We start from the raw sequence: 12,498 nt of genomic DNA, 5'->3' as shown, positions 1-12,498 counted from the left end.
TCACAGAAATAGAAGAAACAATCCTAAAATCTGTATGGAACCACAAAAGACCCTGAATAGCTAAAGCAATCTTGAGCAAGAAGAACAAAGCTAGAGACTTCCTGATTTCAAATTATATTACAAAGCTATAGTAATTGAAATAGTATAGTATTGGCATAAACACAGATACATAAACCAATGGAACAGAATAGCCCAGAAATAAACCCATGCTTATACAGTCAACTGATCTTTGACAAAGGCAGCAAGAGTACCCCATAAGGAAAGGATAGTCTCTTCAACAAATGGTGCTGGGACAGCTGGATATCCATATGCAAAAGAATGAAATTGGAACCTCCTTTTGCACCAGAGATAAAAATCAACTTAAAATGGATTAAAGGCTTAAATGCAACTTCAGAACTATAAAACTGTAAAAACAGTAAAGCTTTAAAACTGTTCGTGTATACATATGTACATACACACACACACACACATATATGCACATATGGGAATATTGTTCAGCCTTTAAAAACAAGGAAATCCTTCCCTTTGCAACAACATGAATGAACCTGGAAGGCATTATGTTAAGTGAAATAGGCCAGACATGAAAAGACAAATATCACACAATCTCAACGATATGTGAAATCTGAAAAGTTGAACTCATAGAAACAGAGAGTAGTTAAGAGTGATTACCAGGAGCTGAGGGATGGGGGGAGATGTCGGTCAAAGGGCACAAATTTTCGGTTACAAGATGATAAGTTCTGGAGATCTAATATTCAGCATGGTAACTACAGTTAATAATATTGTACTGTATTGTATACTTGAAACTTGCTGAGAGTAAGTGTTCTCATCATACACACACGAAAGATGTTAATTAGTTCGATTGTGGTAATCATTTCACAATGTACACATATATCAAACCTTCAAATTCTACACATTAAATGTATATAATTTTTATTTGTCAATCATACCTCAATAAAGCTGAAAAAAATAAGAATAAAAACTCTCAATGCTGCGTCTCTTGTCCAGAGAATCCGATTTGATTGATGTGGGGTCAAATTCAAGCATGAGTGTTTTTAGGGTATGGGGGAGGTGGTAAACATACTCAAAAGTGTTTGCGAAAAAGTGTAATATTCATATAATAACATGCACACATCTTAAGCACCCACTTTAATGAATTTTACAATTCAAAACTTCATTTAAAAACTCCACTCAGCTCAAGATACAGAATGTCATTAGCACTCCAGAAGCCTCAGCACAGGATTTTTAAAATTAAACTTTAAAACAAAAATTAAAACTCTTCAAATTGCAAGAGTATAACAATGACCTTGGCAAAGTTATTTTTAAAGTTTTTCCTTGTTAATTTTAACTTGTGGACAGAATTGAATGAAATATATGTTTTCTCGCCACACTTTTGGCCATGGAAATCCTTTAGAAAAGCAATGGCATAAGGTTTTCATATTTACATTACTCATTTCCTAACCAGGTCATTATTTCTCAAGGTGTTGTCAACATAAAAGTTGATGTCAGCCTCCGACATTTAATTTTGTTGTGTTGCCATTGTTTTTGCAACTTTTCATGTATTGTTTATGATTCCCAACTTTCTCTCATTCCAGTTATATATGAATTAATTAGCCCTTGTAGCTATAAACAAGAAGTATCTGAAGTGTACTTTGGAAAAAGCAAGGTGGAGATCATGCTTATTCTTTGTGGGTCGGCACTGACTGACCGGTGGCGAGGCAGGAGAGAAAATCTGGAACCATCCAGAGTTCAAGGACAGGGATGTGTGAAAGGCAGAGTCGGAGGAATTGAATCCCTAGTGAGAAAGAAAACTAAAAATAAAAACAGTCATGCCCGGGCTTGGTGGACACATGTAGGCTGCAGAAGCCAGTGTGAGTTATGAGTTTAAGAAGGCCAGCAGGTGAAATTCTGAGTGATATGATGGGAAGGGAGGACCAGGAAAGAGATAGCCATTAACCAGGGAGACAAGGAGCTCCAGAGAGAAAGCTCAGCCATAGCCAAGGAGCAATGCTTTCATCAGAGGTTGAAAAGAGAACAAGTCTGGCCTGAAGGCTGGCTAAGAAGGAATCCAAAAAAAGAAGAGAGAGAGAGAGAGAGAAAGAAGCACTTTAGCTGCTGTATAAATTTGCCACATTGAGCCCTCCGTGAGTAGCTGGCAGAGATGATAAGGGGGGCAGCACTTCTGGCTACCTACCTGGAGCTGCCCTTATTTGAATATGCACAAAGGGTATGAATGGATAGACTAGCAGTGGCTATGGAGCAATGATGGGTAAAGCTGGACTCTGCATTTCCTATTCACCTTCTTAAACATAGTTCCTCTAAAACAATTCCTGAGTGGCTTTTCCACTTGAACCAGCAAGCTGAGTGGGGCATGAGTTAGACGCTGTTCTACCGAGGAAGGTTCTGAGGGTGGCAGAGGTCCTGAGATCTCAAATTAAAAAGAAAAATCTTGAATTCCTCGAATGGTGGCAGAAGACAAGCCTCATGGTGGATATGGGGACCTGCCTGTATGAGGGCATCTCTGGCCCACAAGTGACCAAAGAGTTTAAAAATGAAAAACCCACCACTTGAGCTTGGTACCCTGAACTCAACATGAATAACCAATTCCTTATATCTTCCTTTTGTTGTTGTTAAATATGATTTCAGTTTTCATGTAACTTTTCAGGTTCATCAAACGAAAGAGTGTGACATGATTTTGTAACTCAGCATGTTAAAACTCAGTTAAAAAACAAATTAAATACATCTAAATACTAAAGTCTATGTCTGGTTTTAGCAATGAGTCAGCTTCGCCAAGGTTGTTCCCTAACAGAACTGTGTTTTATAATGAAATATTACCCTGTTCTAAAACAAAAGCAGAGAAATAAAAAAAGAACAAAGAATGAGTTTTTGAAATCTAATTTTTTAGATTAGAGCAGACAGTGAGTTTCTGAAGTCATGTGGTTTTAATTTATACAGTATTCCTATTTTGCAAACTTTAGCCTGTTTGGGCACATGTGCACGTGTGTGTGCATGTACACACACACACACACACACACACACACACACACACACACACACACATAACCAGAACACTTCTCTCCCCTTTCCTGATATATTGAATTTGATTTCTGGATTCAGTTGACCTTTCCATTCATTTCACTGTTTGTAGATGAAGCAACTTGCAGCTTTTGGCTTCTGAGGGGGAGTATTGCTCAGAAACATGCAACCTGTACAGGTTTCTGAGGCGGCAGGAACAGTAAGAGCTTAGGAGAAACGAAGGAGGGGATATGGGAGTGTGGACAAGTAGAATCACCTCTAAAGTTCTGCAGTTCAACAGATGATACAACAGGAGTTTTCCTGCTCCCATCCCAGTTCTGAGTTGCCAGAAGAGGTGAGGCTGATATGGAGCTGATCTTTGGACTGAGCCCACAGGAGTTGATTAAAGGCACTCCTGTGTGTCTGATATGTATGGCAGTTCCAAGAACAACTATAAGTCATGTTGTCTTATATGCTGCTGATGATCTGTGTATCCTCCCACCTCCACTTAGGGTAGGAGAGGCAGAGGGAAGAGGAATCCCCAGCATTGACAGTACAGAGGAAACAAATGAAAGAGATTACTTTAAAAACAGTAAACCGCAGTAGTACACTATGATGCTGTAATTATAATAAGAAACATAAGTGTTGGTCATCATCCATGGTTCGTGACACAGAGCTCCTAATTCCTGGGAATTTCCTGGGTAATAGGAGCATCTTTTGTTCTAATGAGACAACTGTTGGTGGGCTCCTGAGTGGGGCTGGTCACCAGAAAGACCAAGCCATGATCATAAGCTTGTAGCATTTAGCTCCACCCCCATCCTCCAGGAAGGGGAGAGGGGCTGGGGATTGAGTTAAAAATCAATCATACCTACTCATTCATGCCTATAGAAACCTCTATAAAAATCCCTGAACTATGGAGTTTGGAGATCTTTTGGGTTGTTGAACACGTGGAGGCACTGGGAGGGTGGTGAGGTGGAGAAGTCATGGAAGCCCCTCACCTCTTCCCATATACCTTGCCCTGTGTTTCTCTTCACCTGGCTGTTCATCTACATCCTTTGCCATATCCTTTGCCATAAACTGGTGAATGAGAGTTGTTTCCCTGAGTTCTGTAAGCCATTCTAGCAAATGATCAAACCTGAGGGTGGGGGGTATAGGGACCTCCCATTTATAGCTATTCAGTCAGAAGTTCCAGAGGCCTGGACTTACAACTGGCCTCTGAAATAGGGGGCAGTCCTGTGGGACTGAGCCCTTAATCTGTGCCATTTGACTCTAACCCCAAGTAACATAGTGTCAGAATTGAGTTAAATTGTAGCACACCCAGCTATTGGAGAATTGGTCAGTGGGAGAAAATACCCTACACATTTTGGTGACCAGAAATGTTGTGAAAGCATAGTAGAGGGAAACATTTTCCCCCCATTATGTTAATATAACCAGAAGGGCATTTGACACAGTCTTACTTTATACAGATCTCTACATAGTAGGGAAAAACTCCTGGGTACTATGAAAGGGAGAAACATGAGTATGAGTAGTTTTTCTCAAAGTAGTCCTTAGAAGAGAGGAAGAAGATGGGAATGGAGCCTGAAGCAAAATGAAGTGACTGCCCAGCTGGTGCAAGGCCAGCCTCTTACCGTAGTGCGGGATGATGGCCCAGGCCATGGCAGAGGCGTAGATGCCACCGATCATCCAGAACATGCAGAGCCAGCTCAGGTGTTCACCCCGCTTTTCCCGGGCCAGCACTTCAGCAAAGTACGAGAACACAGTGGGTATGGCTCCTCCAATCCTGCCAAGACGTACAGAGAATACATGAAATCAGGGTGTGGACAGCTAATGTGAAATGCAAAGGGCAGAGACAAAGCAAACTCTAACAACACATGCTTTCTCCCTATCCCAGCATATCAACAAACATATTTTCTATTATTTTACAATATAAAAATTATAGTCTCTATATTTAATAAAGGTTTATTATCCCTCCAAAAACTTGAACCTGCAATTAAGCTATGTTACCAAGAGGTGGCAGTGGTGTTTGTCTCAGGTGATTTATAGGGCTTAACGAGATTCTGCTGGCTTTTCAGCTTATGGTTGAATGTTTTACGTGATATTTATAAAAACTTACATTGATTTCCTGTAATCTAGTGAAAATTTTAATTAACTTGTTTTTAAAAAGAGTTGCTGTGCCATGTCCCACTCATGATGTGGGGACTTTGGAAACAGCTTCAAACACCTCTAGGGTACTATCTGCAATCTGTATTTACTCACTGCTATCCACAGCAGCACTAAATTAGGTTAATGGGTTGACAAACACAGGACGAATGGGGTCATTTCCAAGATTAGCTCTAGTCCCAATCCAGTAGATAGTACTGCTAAATAAGTAAACATGAAAGGGACACTTGTAGAAAAAAATAAGGAGCTGGTAGTTTAGATATCAATAGAATGGAATATAATGCTTCCTTTCAGTAGAAGCTAGTTATAAGAGCTGCTGACTGAGCTCTGGGGAGATGACAGAAACAGTGACCTCTACCCAGGGTAAGGGTGCTCAAAGGAGGGTTTATGGAATCAAAATAGTGTTCATTTTTAGGAGAAGGGCCAAGATTTCATCACAATTTCAAATAGGTGTTAGCCCTAAAACTTTAGGAACCACTGCCTCAAAAAGCAAGGTAGTACAGAAAAATATTACTATCACTCCAAGCAATATGTGAATTTTAAAGCATTTGTTTAAAAAGACACACAACATAAGTACATGGTTGAGATGACACAAAATCTAATACAGTTAGGAAGTATGCATTGATTCATTTTTGTTCAGATTTCTGTAAGGTAAATTGCTATTGACATTTCATGCAAATTTGATGTCAAGGAGTAAAGCATGTTTATTTATTTAGCAATAACTGATTTTCTTAGAGCCTTTGATATGATAAAGAAGTATTGGCAGTGTCCTTAACAAATACAATTTAGGGAAAGGTCATTTTGGCAGCAAACTAGTGTACCAAATAAACCATAGGATTTACAATGTCATCCTGCATCAACTGGTAGGTGAAAATACAACACCATTTCATGTATTTGCCTCTGTTTAAAGTGATGCCATAGTTACCCATCAGTGGACATGGGAAGACCACATAGGCTGGTGCTTTCCAATCTATGGGTTGCAAAATTTACTTTAGTAGCTATAAACAGTAAACAGCATTTAAAAAAATGAGATAGTGATAAAATATTTAAGTGCAACCTAAGTAATAAGGATAAGCATAAGTATCATTTTCTGAAATTTATGTTATAAACATATTTGTAATATATAATGTACATATATAAAATATATAATGGGTCGCAGTGTGTTTCTTAGTGGGAGTTCCTGTTCAAAGAGTTTAAAATTCACAGACTTTAGGCATCTATATCAGTTTCTCTGGGCTATAACAGCAGTGGTTCTACCTAAAATTTCTAGAGGTGTGACTCAACCTGTCTTCAGATTTAGCACCATCACACACAGACACAGCCAACCAAGTCCAAGTCCATAACCAAACCCTCAAACAAGAAACAAATGCATGTGGTGGATTGTTTCAGCTCAGAGCTTTCTCTATACTGCACCATATTAGACTCATACACTTCTCTTGTCTGGGATTCTTGAGGCGCTCATACAATATATAGCTAGTTGAATTTTATTTTATTTTAATTTTTTGATGGAATGCAGATAGTAAAATTGAAAGACATCGTTTAATTAATCTTCTGTGCCATGAGACTCCACCAGGCTGTCTACAAAGACCACTGGGAGTCTGAAGATCACTTAAGCCCAAGAGTTTGAGGCTGTAGTGAGCCTTAAAGGGCCACTGCATTCCAGCCTGGGTGACAGAGTAAGACCCTTTCAAGAAGTAAGCTGCATGCTTGCTTGCTATCTGTGATCATTAAATGCCCTGAAAACAAATACCACATATCAATCATGACAAAAAACAAATGTGTGATGCTTATTGGTACAGTAAGCTAGTTGAATTTTAAAACTCAACAATATTTTGAACAGATTTTAAGTGGTTTCATTATAACACACAATTCTAGTGTGAAATAAAATGTCTGTGTCACAAATAATTTTATGATACTCCTGTTTTTCATCTGATGTGAAGAATCCGTTTCTCTGCACCATAAAATCCCAGCTCCCTACTCTATGGTTTCACTTCTCAAGGCATAAAAATAATCCTAGTTTTTACTGACTTTTCACATCCTCATTAATGTTTCATCAGGACTCTGGACATCCTGTTAATAACTATAACTTAAATTCCGTGAAGGCACAATTGTATGTCAGGATATACCAGCACCCTCTGGACCAAGATAAACGTACTTTGGTGTGGCTATAATTTCTTTCTTTCCTTTTTTTTTTTTTTTTTTTGCAGTGTGGCTATAATTTCAAGTGGAAGACTATAGATTTGCCTATTAGTTTTAAACAAATCATTGTTACATAAGAATATACCAACTTGTAGGGGCTTCTAGGCAATCCAGCTGGTTTTTATTCAATGACTCTTTTTCACATGGTTATTTTTTCTGGATGTCTCTCAATATTTGTAAAGCAGGCTGCAAGGAACTGCTAAGGAATACTAAGGGATAAGTGAGACTGAAGAATTAGAGAAGGCTTCTATTTAAATTCTTTGCAAAGTTATTTAGATTCAGCAATATATAAAACAATCCAAGCATTCACATTTCTTATTGTGGGCTGATCATCTACTTTGGGGAAAAAATTACTCCTTGTACTACTGTGATGTCCTTTAAGCAGAGCAAAAACTATTACTATTACTACTGTTTCACACCCCATATACCCCTTGAAGGTGGGGACTATATCATATTCATTCTTGAGTCCCCATTAACTGGCCCAGGGGACATGTGCTAAGTGTTCACGCAAAATAACTGAATTTCCCAGACTCTTCAATGTTGTAGTTGACATACCAAGTCTCCTGGAGTAATCTGTTCTGATGATTTCAGTATCTCCAGTGAATAGAAAGATACACCTCACTTTGTGAACCAATATGACCATAATAGAAGTTGAGGGTTCTGGACTGAAAGTTTTGACAGCAATGGAGCCTACAAAGAGTTCCCAAGTTGCTCTATGCCTTAGTTGCTGTGGTCACCTCTTGACCAAATGATCTGATGGTCCTTGTCATGGAGAGAGCTCCCTTAGAACTGCTCAGAGGACACTGGGCAATCCCACTGGGCATTCCAGGAGCTTCTGTAACACCTGTGAGCATTTCAGAAAAAGGTTGCAGATGCTATAATGATCATCAGAAAAATATTTAGGGAAGAGATAAAGCAAGAGCTTTCAGGTCTTACAACATAATTTGATTCCTCTGATAAATTTTGAAGATGAGAAAAATCTGCCACTCCCCAGCCCCCAAATCTTATAAATTAAAAAGAAGTTTCCCATTATGATTCTACCTCAATATTGCATGTGAGGGGCTAAAAATTTCCTTGTTTGTTGTTTTTTGTTTGTTTATTACACTGAGATACAATTTCTGAAAATATATGAAGAAATAAAAAAATTAAATGAAAGTCCTTAAATTCTCACGTATCAGTAGGTCTTAAATAGAGTTGACTTTGCCCCCTCTTTGCTCTTTGCAGATGTCTGGCAACTTCTGGAGACCTTTAAGTTGTCATACCTTGGGGGGTGCTGCTGGCATCTAGAGGGTAGAGGCCAGGGATGCTGCTAAACACCCTACAACTCACAGAACAGCTCCTTACAAAAAAGAACTATCCAGTCCAAAATATTAATAGCGCTAGGGTTCAGAAACTTTTGCAGTGGGGGGCTAATGTGGAAAATATAATTGGTTTTATATAAAAGTCTATAAAATAAGACACAAATATCTTTTACATTAACTGATGGGTAACACACCCTTAAATCCAGTTAACATGGAGAGTTTAGTGTTCATTATATAATGATCAGTTAGTTACAGTTGAAATCTGCTCAAGTTCTTTTTTTTCAAGTTATACTTAATGGAATGTTTACATAAATGAAGCAATGAGATCAGAGCGGCTTATAAAGAATTTTTCTCAGTATTGGATATTAAGTCTATTTTATTAGCTGTCAAAAATGTCAAACCTTAATTATCCTTGGTAATAAGAGGCAAAGAAGGAAAAACAATGGAAATTCACACTCTACATAGGTGTGAGATTAGCCAGATTCAAAATAACTTAATTCATACAAATGAAATAGAATGCTAATATTTGAAATTTCAGTTGGAGTTATTCCTTAAGTAATATTAGTTTTCGGTTTTTGCAACTTTAATTATCCAAATATAAAGAAACTAAAATATTCTGTATTAAACACATTCCTAGAATGAATCAGGCAAGCAGACCCAGACACACACACACCATACACACACACACACACGCACAATACCTCAATAGGTCTGCACACGACTCAATACTAGGCATCTGGTAAATATCATGAAACATATTCATTTATTTTCCTCAATAATCTAAGGCAAATTCACAAGTGGTATATTGTGTAAAGCAAAGAATGTGTTAGCATTGCAGACAAAATTTCTCCTCTGTTGGGAAATGTGCGGAACACAAGTTAAATCAGTTTAGCACAGCAGGATGACAGAGTATGCCAAGTCTGCCTCTCTGCACAAACCTCACTGGGAAACTGGAAAGCCTGACTGTCTTAACCCTGTGAATTTCACAGCGATGCCTCATATTACTCCAGTTCAGATGGCAACCCAGTGGGGATGATGTTTGTTCCCATGCTTCATCACACTGATGTACGCACGCAGGCTGTTTCAGGAAAAGGTGGGGAGGGGTTCAGGTTTCTGCAATGCAAGAGGGAGGTTACAGATAAAAAGAGTAACTATACTTAAAATGGCTTGAAGCATGGCATTTTCGAGATAAATTATGCAATGTTTGATGATTCTTTGTCTTGAGAAGGGATTCTACTGAATAATTCTGTTCTGCTTTAATTTTCTATCTAGCATGTAACAAAGAATAATTCATTCTAACTTATTTCACAGTATAATTGTCAAGCAGTCCTTTACCTCAATCTTCCATCTCCCATTTCCATTGGAAAATGGGGCATTCTGCAAGAACATAATTAAGGAGAAAGTTGAATAATTATTGTAAAGTCACATGTTCAATACAAATAATAAACAGAGGGCAGGGTCTACCAAGAGCTGACTCTGACAGCTTTTATAAGACAAATATTACAGGATTATAAAAAGATCAGTGAATGGTCTGGCCTATGTCGGGAATCACAACTACAAATAACTTGCATGAAAAATATTCTTTTAATTCTTACTCGGAATCAACAAAAAGGAGAGAAGACACTGAATTGTCAAGCAAATTGCAAAGCAATTCTGAACCAATTTATTATGTTATAAATTGGACCCAGAAATAAGGGATTAGAACAGCAGTCCAAAGATGAACCTTTCAGTCTCTTCCACTTTATGAAAGTAAATAGAATATCACAGGCCTTGGGGAGATTGTTCAGAGGCTCAGATGAAAGAGCACAGACCTAACGCTCTTTCTGAATAGGCTAGGTCGGCACAGAAAATAAGGTTGCTGTATAGATCAGAAGGCACATGTTTGCTATTAGTGATAAAGATAGAAATGGGAGAAAAACACATACTGGTAACTGAACTCATCATCAAATCAAGAACAAGAATTTCCTGTGCCCAGTGGCAATGCCAAAGGATGGATGATTTGGGTAGCTTTAGTCCTTCAATTTCCAAAGCCACAATCTGAAAAATAATATTCTTCAATATATGAAGTTGTCATTTTCTAAATATTATGTAAACTATGAGTAGAATAATGAGTAGAAAAAGTGGTTATTTAAAAAATACTGATCTTTAAGTATATAATTTGTGGGAAAAACTGCATTGCTAAGAAAATAGCTGCAATTCAACTCCCTTAGCCCTGGTCTGCTATCAGATTGGTGGCCTAACCCCCTAAAACTGTGGAGGTCTATGCATCCACAGTAGCAGACTTAATACCACTGAGGGAAGTGGCATAGTCATGGATCAGGACTTTAATACTGTCTTGAAAAAAAATTAGCTATTGATAGAGTTGGAAGAATGCCTTCCCATAGCATCTAAAGGTGACATGAATAAAGATGGCAATGATCATTATGATGTTCTATAATAAATGATAAAACATGCAGATGTATCTAGCCTCTTGCTGTATACATTTCCTCATTCATTCCTGCACTCATCCTCACACCCACCCTTCATTTACCCATTATCCACCCATTATCCCTCTATCCACCCCCTCACCCAGTCAAACTCTGGGCCAGGCACATCACCAGTTGTTGGAGGTACAGGCATGAAGCACACAGATTCCTGCTGTGGGCTCCACGGAGTGAATTCTAAAGAGTGCATATGGCTAATTTTTCACAATTATACACTGTGGGTCTGGAAGATCTTTTGTTCTGTTCCTTCTCCTTTGTGATCAATAGTACCTTTGCCGAAGGGTATACTGGGAAACAAAGTGTGTCCAAAAGGTCAGCCTTTTTGTTGGAAAGTAAAAAGCATTGCCTAAGACAGTGCTTTCCAATAGAAAATGTGAGCCACATATGTAATTTTAAATTTTTCTAGAAAAGACATTAAAACAAAAAAACATGTAAAGTTAATTTTAATATATATTAATTTAACCCAATATATGTAAAATATTATTTTAACATATAATTAAAGTAAAACTATTGAGATATTTTCCATTCTTTTATATGTTCTAGATCTTTGAAATCCACTGCTATGTATTTTACACTTACAGCACATCTCAACTTGGACTAGTCACATTTCAAGTACTTGGTAGCTACATGAAGCTAGTGGTTACCATGTTGGACAATGTAGCTCTAAGAAAACACTCACCCACTGTTTACAATTTGGGTTTGAGGTTATTTTTGGATTAAAGATAATCTTGACTGTTGCCTCATTTTACATATCGGGGAAGGTCTTTCCATTCTGATGCTCGGGGCCAGAGATATTTTTGGACTGATCTGTTCAAACATGTATGAGCACATATCATGTATACCTTGTGCCATATGAAATCAGAGACATTTCTGGTTGAGTCTGAAGCACAGCACAGCCTGATGGTTATGAGCATGGGCCCTGGAGCCAGACTGCCTAGGTATGAAACCTGATTACATTACTTACTGTGTGACCTCAGATAGGAACTTAACCTCTCTGTACTTCAAATTCCTCATTTATAACGTATAGTTAAGATATATGAATAATGCATGCATCTTTCTCATCAGGTCACTAATGAGAGCCAATTTTTACTAGTATAAAGTGCTGAACACAGCATCTCTTACGGGGCAAGCACTAGAGAGGTATTCGATAAAATACATTTTAAAAGTCTTAAACAATTTTAAATGACTGCATTTTTCCAATATGATTATTTTAAGTAAAAGACTACGTTGAAGGGAAAAATCTCATAGCTCAGAATCAGACTAAAATTCAGAAGACTTGGGAGTCTGTTGAACATTTGGAAGCAATAATCAATCCGTGCCTCAATTTTCTAATAAAAAAGGCA

At 37.9% G+C, this 12,498-nt stretch overlaps 1 protein-coding gene across 1 annotated transcript in view; it reads right to left on the bottom strand.

The window, feature by feature from the left end:
* Positions 1-12,498, bottom strand: part of SV2C (synaptic vesicle glycoprotein 2C) — a 243,868-nt gene that overhangs the window by 114,414 nt on the left and 116,956 nt on the right. The window contains exon 4 of the mRNA XM_005557197.5: positions 4,641-4,792. Within this exon, the coding sequence (XP_005557254.2) occupies positions 4,641-4,792 (152 nt within the window). The remainder of the gene's footprint in view (positions 1-4,640; positions 4,793-12,498) is intronic.

The sequence above is a fragment of the Macaca fascicularis genome, chromosome 6 (genome assembly GCF_037993035.2).
Source record: "Macaca fascicularis isolate 582-1 chromosome 6, T2T-MFA8v1.1".
Lineage (NCBI taxonomy): Eukaryota > Metazoa > Chordata > Mammalia > Primates > Cercopithecidae > Macaca > Macaca fascicularis.
The sequence above is the reverse complement of the archived record's forward strand: the minus strand, read 5'-3'. Positions and strand labels throughout refer to the sequence as shown.